We start from the raw sequence: 11641 nt of genomic DNA on the forward strand, positions 1-11641 counted from the left end.
AAAAGAGAGGTGCAAAAAGAAACAGGGGCATCGTATAATTGCACCTTATTAGAGATTATCCACTCTTTTTGGCAAAGTTTTGTAAACCAATTTACCTCTTTTTCTTGTAATGAACCCTCTAGACCTTGCATTGAGCTTGAATTTCCACTATGGTTCATGATTGTTAAAAATGTTTGCCATCTCAATCATTCCCATGAGCTAATTTGAAAAACCTAAAACAAAAGAAAAGGTTAGATTAAACAAAAAAATTGTAATCTAAATTTTTGAACCTGTCGAATTTATTACATAAATGAACTCCAATCAAATAATTTTAAAACTTATGTATTAGTCTGTTTCATAAAGTTATAATTATTAAAAAGTAAAATATTTTATTAATATATATTAAAATATTATAATTAATTTGTTAATATAACTTAAATTTAAACCAATTATTCTATTTATTTATTTTAAAGCAAGTTAAAATAATTCATTATCGAGTAAAAATAATAATCTATTTAAATATGAATTAAATCGACACAAACATATTAGCTAACCAGTTAGAACAAAACCAGATCAGTCATTTAAGTTATCTAATTTAGATAACTTTAAAATAGAATAGAAGGGTTATTTGTTAAATTAGAATATATTTCCTCTTTAAAGAATAAATATATTTGTTTCAAAGTAACTTAATTTGTTGTATTATCTCCATTTAAATAAATGAGGATCTTATTTTCAATATTCTAATTCAATATGATTCTTCTTTCGGTCATCTAGTTTGCATAGGACGTTTTAAAATATAATACTTCTCTTTCTACATTTGTACCATTTTAAAAGATTTAACACTAATCAAACAAATGCTGTTTTCGAGCTCAAATCTGAGTCGTTCAAATGCCATTTTTATTTTATTTTATCATTTCAATTGCATAATAAAGTTTTAGTAATATATAAGTATAAGTATTATAGACAATAAACAGAATACACGAATAAATTAAAACATGAAATTAGAAATATAAATTATATTCAATCAAAATAAGATATCAGATATATAAATGTCACTTGTATATTAATATTTTTGTCCATTCGTCATCCAAAATCCCAATTTCCAAAAATGAATCTTTTGCATGTTATACGCTCCATATCATGTATAAAATGAAAAAAAAAAAGGCACAACACACAAACTACAAATGGTTATAGAATCTCTTCACTTTCGATTCTAGTTCATCCAAATTACCTAAATCATGATCTGAAACATAATATTACTCCCCATTTCTTTTGTTTGTTTTAGAACTCGAAGATAACATAACTGAATCAGTTCTCCCTCTTGAAAAATCTATTTACCAAAATACTTATATTCCTCTAGCTGATAGTGTTCAATTAATTAATGTCAGACTCCCAGTAAGTGTAAAAAAATACCAATCGCGTGTCAATGAGAAGTTGCCCTTAGTATAGATTATGATTTTTGAATATGAAAAATTTTGTCTGATGCCAAAAGTCCCCGTGGTCAATGGCTGGGAAACACAGTGAACAAAGTTGATGCAATCCAAACTTCACAACAATTGCAGATCTAACTAACCTGACATGTATTACCTTGGACCGAATTACCCAAGAAGGTTGAATGTGTAGCTTATACAGGTAAATAGCTGCTCAGAACCCCAATGGCCAAACATCACGGGTAACAACATAGAGAAAGGTAGAATTATATACAGATACAGTCCACCAGGATCAAAGTGTATTGCCAGCATCGATCCTGTTTCATCCTGTAATGATGTTAAAATGAGGTGAACACAAGACATGATAACAAACAGGATAGTAGAAAAAGTTAAGGAATGTCGGGTTCCAACCCAAGATAACACATCCTGCGCACACAGATGAAAACAAAAATATAGCCAGAATGCGTTAACAGCTGCTTTAACTAATGTAACTCATCAAAAACATGAAACGAGGATCCCTTCAACACAATTCAGTACATGGCTGCTTCACAGAATAGCTGGTTAAATAATATATAACAAAACATGGATTCACTACCACGAATAAAGTGGACAAGAGGTATAGAAATACTTCAGTTTATTGGTACGAAAGAACCAGGAACTGAAGAAGGATCAAGCTCCCAACACCCTCTGAGATGCACATTGTCCCTGTGCTGAAAAGCAGGAATCTGATGTGAAAATCTACCAACCTCTTCTCTTAATATTTCAATTACACCAGTTTTAGATCTCTGAATTCTAGGAGCTTTGAAAATTGTCTTGGAGTTGCTATGTGGCGTCAGAACAACAACCTGTATACTCTTGTCACTATCTGCTAATACTTCTACTATATCACATTTACCTCTGCCCTGCTTTGAAGAAGTCAGTTCATAGTTCTGGTCCTCGTACAGAGCCCAAACCTCACCTTTTCTAGGGTAAATTTCATATCTATTATTTACCAAAGGTTCAACTTTTAACTGGTGAGAGAATGCAGAGAGAGAGAGAATCTGTAATTTGCCCTTTTTAACTTCGAAGTTGCCACAAGATATTGTTCTTCTAAGGTCACCTGGCGGTGAGCACGGTTCAAGCATGGAAACCTGCAATCTAAAACTAGGTGTGAATTCAATCTTCTTAATTTGAGTGTAAGTATTGGGCATATGATCCCTATCACCATATATTGCCCATATCTGACCACACTGAAACGTTTTTTCAGATTTTTCCATCTTAAAGTCGTAACATGATTCTCCAAACTGAGGAATGTTGCTACTCTTTACATTTTTGCTGTTTTTTGAATGATTAACAGTCAATTTACATGTCCTTTCAGATGCATCTCCTAGAGCATTTTTCTTGCTTAGATCTTTATGCAACTTTCCAACTTTCAATATCTCTCCATCATAACTATTTTTCTCATGTTTCTGAGGTTTCTTGACCTTCCTCTCATTAGTGTGGGATGAAGCAGCGTTTCCCTCTGGTGGACTGTAGCCCCTGTGGTCAATGTTTATGTCATCCTTTCTGACCGTGAATTGACTAGTGCTTGGTTGGCCATTGTCCATATTTTTTTGGCTCGACCTTGGAGACCTTCTGAGAATTTGTGCTGTTCTTTCGGCATCAATACTCTCTTGCAACTTTGATTTCTGAATACTATCATTACTCTCTTGCAACTTTGATTTGTCAATACAATCACTAGAAGTTGCCTGTTCAACTTTAGAGTATTCCTGGTGGGAACAATTGACTCCATCCATTTTCGGAACCCCGGTATCACCAACTTCAAAAAGACAAGTAGGAAGACCAGCAGGATCAAGTTCAAAAGATCCACTTGGAACACCTTTCCTTTCAGCACCTGTCATCTTGTTTGAAGGAATCCGATGAGAGAACCTGTACATCTCACTAGGTGATATACAAAATAAGCTAATACCACCGAATGCAGTATGTTGAAAGAGACTAACAAACCCTGTCAGTTTGCCAAGATAAGCAACTTCAATGCCAACATTTTCATCAAAATCTGATAGAACTTCCACATATTGAAATTCATACTCAATATGCTTTTCTGGATTTGAACTCCACCCAAGATCCCAATGTCTGAAAATTGCCCAAGTTTCTCCCTTCTTTGGGTATATCAGATATGTAGTATTACTTCCTTTTATGCAATGCATCTGATGAGAGAACATAAAACGATCTGAAGTTCTCTGAGATTGACCAAGTCTGAACTTACCACAAGCAATAGGCAAACCGGCTTTATTCCAGTCAATCTCACCTTGGTCATCTGAGTTAGCTTCTAGCCAAGTAATCCGCAACTTGAAAGGGGAGTGGACTTTCTTCACAAGAGCATAGAATCGTGGCATACCATCATTATTGTCAAAAACAGCCCATAATTGATTAACAGCAAAACAATCCTCTGCCTTATCTCTCTCAAAATCACTGAAATCTGGATCAGGACAGAAAATCTCTGAATTGGGAGGTAAATTTGACTTCGGTGGAGAACAATAGACAGCTTTAGACTTTCTATCATTGAGATCTGAGTTCAATACCTCCTCTCCTTGCACATTAGTCTGCTCAACTTTGACTTTATTCCTTAAAATTGTTTCTTCACGTAGTGCATCTGCTTTATTTCTTGTCTCCCCATTCTGATCACCATCACCAGTTGCTAACACTTTATCAGTTTTGGATGAAATTCCAAAATCACCAGCTTTATCAGTTTCTGGGTACAGAACATGCTGCTTTTTCCTTGAAGTTCTCCTAGGAGGATCAACCGTATTTTCTTGATCCTTGGTGTCTTTCATGCGTTTACCATCTCCAGCTTTGTTATTATCATCTGATGCTGACTGCCTTCCTCTTTTACAACCAACCTTTGTTGACGCTTGTGATTCCTTAGCTTTGGACACTTTAACATCAGCCTTTGTCGCTCCTGCAGCCACATGGCCATTTTTGCCATTTGCATGTTTTGCAGACCCTTGATTATTATTGAAAGGTGACCAATATGTTGGTGGCACATAGGGGTTCCCAATATCAAGAGCTTTAAAGGATTTAGAACATTGTTGACAGCGTATGGTCTGATTTAAAATAGTTTTGTAGTATTGATATCTAGTATTACAATGAGAACAACATGTCCAGAATGTCTGACTTTCATACTGATTTGAATTCCAAGCATGGGGCTGTGAATTAAAAATGTTCTGATAATTCCTTGCATTTCCATTTGGGTGACAAGGGGCGACCTTAGCTGCTGTATTTCCCACTGAAACTCCAAATTTTGAGTCATACAGAGTACGCTTCGATGGATCGCTTAACACTCTGTTAGCTTCACCAACCAACTTGAAAGCAGCCTCTGCACCAGCAGATTTATTTTTATCAGGGTGAAGTAGCAGTGCAAGCTTTCTATACTGTTTCTTAATGGTTGCTTCATCGGCAGATTGTTGAGTCTGGAGAATTCCATACCAGTCCATGTCAGACCCAGAGTGTTTCTTGTGAGCAGCACAGTGGACCTCACAAACTGCAAGGATCTGAACGATGTTTTGAATATCAGGAAACAGCCTTTGGGCTTTCGTAGCAAATTTCAGCCCCCCCTCATAGTCACCAGCTTGCATCTTATTTTCAGCAATCTGCTTAGCCCTCACAGCTTCATCCTTGTTGCACTCCATCGGTTAGTTGATATCAAAACCCAATTCACCGCAGATCTCTGAATCTTGTGACAACACAGAGGGAAACAACTCCGGCCGATTCAGAAATTCACCACCCAGTCAGTGTGCAACATTTTCACCTGACCAGCACAAGCCAAACTGCATATGAACCATTTAATAAGAACTTCATACATAACTTGCATAAGTAAATAAAGACACGCTTAATATAATATGTTTAACTAACTATCTATCTCAGGAACAGGAAAAAAAATATGATGTCTAAAACAGTAAATCTAGGAAGCATAAATTTCCATTTCACCTCTAATACTACCAATTAGGCAAAGTTCCACACCATTAACGCCCTGTTGGGTTATCTTAATAGACTGTTGAAATTATGACAGTTATAGTATGGCACAGCTTACAATACTAAAATTACACCCTGTTTTGCTACCTCAACCCCAAAGCTTTTGCATAGTTTGGGTTACTCAACTCTAGCCATGTTGAAGATAATAGTTCCTAGTCTTAGAAAACTTCAAGCATTAGAATATGAATCATGTCGCCTGAGAAAATATGTTAGGTCACCATTTTCAAAACAAAGTGAAAACAAATGTAACTCAGCTTTCTCTACCATTCATTCAAATATTTGGGGACCAAGGCTTATCACATCTTTTGACTTTAGATATTTTGTAACCTTAATTGATGAATTGTCTCATTGTACTAGGGTTTATTTAATGTAAGACATTTAAACTTTTGTCCATATTTATGTCCTTAAATGAAATTAAGAACCAATTTGGAAAAGTAATTGAAGTCTCCTGCAGTGATAATGCTAAAGAATATTCTTCTATTAAATTTACTTCCTTCTTATCCGCACAAGGTATTTGACATGAGTCTACTTGTCCTCACACACAGCTACAAAATGGCATTGTTGAGAGGAAGAATAAACATCTCATTAAAACTACACACTCTCTAATGTTGAATAAATACGTTCGTGTACATCATTTGGGTAATGAGAACTACATGATTTTTAATAAATAGAATGTCTTCTTCCTCTCTTTTAAATCGAATTCCCTAGTCCACCATTTTTCCAAATGATCCCTTATTCATGTTTCACCTAAGGTATTTGGTTGTACTTGTTTTGTTCAGAATGTATCTCCATGTTAGACAAACTCTCCGCAAATGCTATTAAATGTGTTTTTGTAGGATATTCTTATCTTCAAAAGGATACAAATGTCATTCTCAAACTAACAGAAGATAATATACGTCAATTGGCCACCTTTACTTACATACTAACACAACAGAAAGTGTTCCTCCCACTCTTCGAGAAGTCTCTCATGATTTAGATCCTCCTCCTTCAGCTTCCCCTACCATGGACCTTTTTTCATTAACTCTTTCACATAACTCCTCTTCAAATTGGCCTATTGCTCTTAGGAAAGACATTCAGTATTTTCGTAATTCATATCCTATTTAAAATTTTTCGAGTTATGATTGTTTGTCTTCAACCTATTCTTTTATTTATTTTCTTTGTGTGCCACTATTGTTCCCAAAATAATTTGAGACACTTGATCATTTTGGATGGTAACAAATAGGGATGGCAAAAATACCCGTGCCCGCAGATATTTGCGGATAAAATCCGCAGCGGATAGTTAGTACATGCGAGATTTATTGCCCGCAAGTGCGGGTAGCAAGTATTTTAATACCCGCTTATAAACGGGTCGGGTGCGGGTATCATACTATCCGTACTCGTGAGTACCCGTTACCTACAAAAAATTAAAATTAAAATTTAATTTATATTTTATTAAGTTAAATTTAATTAAAATTAATATTAACAATATATTTTATTATGTCAAATTTAATTATAATTAAAATTCAATTTAATTTATATTTTATTTTTATAATTTTATATTAAAAAACTTATAAAATATATATATTTTTAAATATTTGTGGGTATCGGGAACCACAGGTACCCGCAGGTTTTAAAAATATCTGCGGATATTTTTTAAGCAGATACCCGACAGGTAAACGGACGGATAGAGGGCGGATTTTTTTTTGGCGGGTCGGGTTGCGGGTAGGCACTATCCGTGCCCGACCCGACTCGTTGCCATCCCTAGTAACAAATTATGATTGACGAAATGCAAGCTCTGCAAGCAGTGGCACATGGAATCTTGGAATCTTGTTCTTCTTCCATTTGGAAAGAAAATTGTCAATTGTAGATGGGTCTATGTTGCCAAAGTTGGACCAAGTCGAGTGGTGAAGTTGATCATCTTAAATATCAATTGTGGCCAAGGGATATATAAAAATTTATGGACTTGATTCCTGTAATACTTTCTCTATCATTGCTAAAATTAACACCATTTGATTTTTTCTTGCAATTCGCTACTCAACATTGGCCACTTCACTGACTTGACATTAAAAATGTTTTTCTTCATATTGATCTTGAGGAGGAAATTTTCATGGAGCAACCTCATGGGTTTATCATGGGGAGTCTACTCTAGTGTGTAAATCACACCACTCTCTCTATGGTCAAAAGCATTCATCCCAAGCTTGGTTTGGTAAATTCAATCATATTATGCAGGATTTTGGATCGAAACAAAACTGAGGTAGATCATTCAGTTTGGTATTGTCTACTTCTCGTAGGAAATGTGGGTATCTAATGATCTATGTTCATGATATAATTATTATGGGAAATGATTCCACTAAGATCTCTTAGCTAAATGTATTTATTTAGCCATTTTTAAACTAAAAGATTTTGTTTTTCTAAAAAGCTTTTTGGGTATCAAAGTGAATCAATCTCATGAATCCACATCAAAAGTTGATGGTTGACCAAGGTGAAATTTTATTCATATCCAAAAAGATATATAAGTTTGGTTGAAAAACTCTTTTATCTCATTATTATAAGACCTGACATTTCTTATATAGTAGTAGTTGTAGGTTAGTTCATGCAAAATCCTCATTGATCACTGGAAGAATGTAATTTGCATTCTCAGACTTATAAGAAAGGCTCTAGGACAAGGACTATTGTATGAGGACAAACAAAATACTCAAATTATAGGGCATTATGATGTAGTTTGAGTTGTCCTATTAATAGAAGATCTACAAGATATTGTGCATTCAATGGGCGAAATATTGTCTCCTAGAAGAGCAAGAAACAAAATGTTGTTCTTTGATCCAAAAAAAAAGCTAAATATAGATATATGGTCCTAACTACTTATGAACTTGTGCAGATCAAACAACTCCTTCAAGTGTTGAAATTTTGTAAAGTTGAGCAAATGATGTTCTGTTGTGATAATCAGGCAGCCTTTCATATTGCTTCCAACCCTTTGTTTCATAAAAGTACTAAAAACAGTGATTGATTGCCATTTTACCAGGACGAAGTTGTTCACCTGGGAAATATGTATTGGATTTAATAGCTTTATGACCAACTTGCCAACATTCTCTCACCAAGTCTATGAGAAGATCTCAAATTCGGTTTACATGATCAACGCTTGGTGCATACAATTTATATATTTCAACTTGAGGAGTTTTAAAATTATGACGACTATAGTATTATACAACTTACATTAAGTTTTCTAGGAGTACCAAGCTTTAGGTTAGGGAAATTAGGCTCGAACCTTCCTCTTTGAGATTTAGAAAACCAAAATCTTTAGTTTAAAAATGGCTAGAAAAAACTTCTCATGGAGATAGCTTTACCTAGCATCATGGTTTCTTATTAAAGGATTGGTTGCTTACGTGATAGTTCAAATAATTAAGTTAAGCAAATCTTAATTATTGGTTTCATTTAGTAATGATACCTTAGGACATATTTTTGACATCAACTCCTAAGCAATGTAGTCTTTTGAACATATGAAACTTGTTTATACAAACTTCTCTAAAAGTATTTATAAGAGAAGAAAATGAAAAACAATAAATAAGTTACTTTGTAATCTAAAATTAGTTTTTATATCAAATATCAAAAACAATAAAAATGAGACCAAGCATATTATAATTGATTCAAATTTGTAGACAACTATCTCCTATCCCAACGCATAACTAACTTAAAATCAACTCTTTTGTATGAGAAATTCCACAAACTAGCTCAGAAATCAGTGATTTTATCCAAAATCAGTTTACTTATTCTTCTTCCTACATAACCCTTATAAAGTACCCACAATTAGCTTTTGAAGAACCTAAATGACAGATATTCCAACATCACCTTATACTTGAACTAATTTGAGTTACCTTAGATAAACTTATTTCATTTTTTCCTCCTTATTTTCTTCTTGGCTGCTGTTCAGAGGGCTATATAAATAAAACCTAAGAAAAAATAAATAAACAAGAAACGGACAAAAGTGTTTCCCTAAGCTATACAGAACAACATAAAATAGCACAAAATATGGAAGAAAAAAAAAAGTTATACAAAGACACGATAACAACACACTAATAATGTAAATTTTTAGACAACAATGAAATCTGCAACTGACAAAAAAAACATAACCTAAACCCTAACAGAGGAAATGAGTGATCAAAATAAAGAGTAAATAACGGAGAATAGCAAATCGTTTTGTTTGACCTAAAACACTAAGGAACAGCCAGATCGGTGAGGAAACTCACTTGCACAGCAACCACTACGCCATTGAAAGGAGTGGGAGAGAGATACACAGTTGAAGACTGCATAGTACAGTAACCATCACTCACTCACTCCCAGCCATAGAGAGAAAACCGGGAAGTGAAAAAGTGAGCATAGGGCAGAGGAAAAAATTCGGACCGCTTTTTATTATCAGAAGAAGAAAGAGCACTTCTAATCTTCTCTAATTATTTCTTCTCCTACTTCTCTCGGAAACTTCCAGAGAATTATGGGGTAGGGTCAATTTGCACAAGTGATGATAAATAAATACCTAAGTTATAAATATTAACATTTTATTAAGTGTAGAAAAGGACAGTAAAATAAAAAAATGTATAGTTAAAAATTTGATTAATTAATAATTTAATTAATTCGATTTTTATATTTAATTGTATAATTCTTTTTTATTCTTTTATATCTTTTAAATACATGTAACTTGGTCTATTCTTTTCTAAATTGGCATTATTCTTTTAAAATATAAAGATCGAAAAATACCACTAGTTAAATATTAAAATTAAGTATACTCAGAATCTAAGAAATTATATATATATATATATATATATATATATATGAATTTATTTTGACACTAGAATAATAGGATTTCATACAAAGTGTATAAAAAATAAAATGTGTGAGAATGATTCGTAATAAAAAATCTAACTCTTATGAAATGGTCATTTAAAAAGATTTTTTAAATTTGTAAATATTTATAATGCTCACAAATATTTAAAAAATAATAATAATTTATAAAAAATAAAATGTATAAGTATGGTTAGAGATAAGAATTGTAACGAGTCAAATATGGATAGCAATATCAAATACTTGATCTGCAATACAAAAAAATCTAATTTGTATGGGATGGTAATTTAAAAATGTATGCAAATTGTTTGAAACATGTGGATAGATATTCATGATACCCACAGCTATCTAAAGAAACAATAATTTTTAAATTTTTAAAATAAAATTACACAAATATATAAAATATAATATAATATAAATTAAAATAATATTAAGTTAATTAAATTTAATTTAATAAAACATAAATTATATTTTAATTTTATCTAATAAAATATAAATTAAATTTTAATTTACTTTTTTTAGAAAATATACAAATATAGATAATATGAAACTCATATCTAATCCATATGTAAGTGAATATTAAATTATTCATCATCTCTGAATACCCATTAAAATGTCTATACATCTATGTTTACATTCTAGCATCTAATTTAATTGATACTACTTAATCTTAGTGTACACACTATCTATTAAATCCAAGATAAAGTAAATAATTATAAATATAATTATTTATTTATTTTTAGAAATAAAAAGTATAAACACAGGTGCTATCACATGTCTGTGTGTAAGCATTTTTTAGATATGTGTTATTAAGTTAATATAAAAACAAAATTATATTTGTTAAAAATTAAAAATAAAGTGAAATATAACAGAAAAGATGAGACAATAACGGTTGATAAATAGAAAAAGAAAAAAGAAACAGAAATAGACGATTTTATAAAAAACTTTAAAAGTAACGAACAATTTTAAAAAATTTAATAAATAATTATATTTTAAAGGATAAAATTGGAATTTTGAAATGTGAACACAAAAGAGGAAATCTTCTTTATATATTACTACTGTAATACACAGGCGCGATAATAGTGTAATGTTATTAAGTTAATGTATAAAATAAATTTATATTTATTAAAAATGAAGTGAAATGTTAAAAATAAAGTGAAATGAATAGAAAAATTAATTATTGATGAATATATAAATAAAAAAAGATAAACCATTTTATAGAAAATAGGTAAAAATAATCATTAATTTTTAAAAAATTAATAAATAATTATATTGGAAAGGGTAGAATTGGTATTATAAAATTTGGACACAAAAGACGGAATCATCTTTATATATTGTTATAGATTATAGATAAGAAAAAATATATTAACATAAATAGCAATATTTTAGTTATTAATTACTATTATTTA

At 31.9% G+C, this 11641-nt stretch overlaps 1 protein-coding gene across 2 annotated transcripts; it reads right to left on the reverse strand.

The window, feature by feature from the left end:
- Positions 1-1848: 1848 nt before the first annotated feature.
- LOC114186701 lies at positions 1849-9882 on the reverse strand. Of its 2 annotated transcripts, none has more exons than XM_028074675.1 (2): positions 9644-9882; positions 1849-5196 (listed from the first exon to the last, which is right to left on the reverse strand). In XM_028074675.1, exon 2 carries the CDS (start codon positions 5075-5077, stop codon positions 2039-2041), a length of 3039 nt encoding a protein of 1012 aa, XP_027930476.1. In that variant the 5' UTR covers positions 5078-5196; positions 9644-9882; the 3' UTR covers positions 1849-2038. The 2 variants fall into 2 exon arrangements, with proteins under 2 accessions (XP_027930476.1, XP_027930475.1); XM_028074674.1 differs by having other exon boundaries at positions 1849-5215.
- Between the last annotated feature and the right edge of the window lie 1759 nt (positions 9883-11641).

The sequence above is a fragment of the Vigna unguiculata genome, chromosome 6 (assembly GCF_004118075.2).
Source record: "Vigna unguiculata cultivar IT97K-499-35 chromosome 6, ASM411807v1, whole genome shotgun sequence".
Classification (NCBI taxonomy): domain Eukaryota; kingdom Viridiplantae; phylum Streptophyta; class Magnoliopsida; order Fabales; family Fabaceae; genus Vigna; species Vigna unguiculata.

Excerpts from the sequence above, each read along its gene's own strand:
- LOC114186701 (XM_028074675.1), bottom strand. The coding sequence starts at position 5,077 with ATGGAGTGCAACAAGGATGAAGCTGTGAGGGCTAAGCAGATTGCTGAA.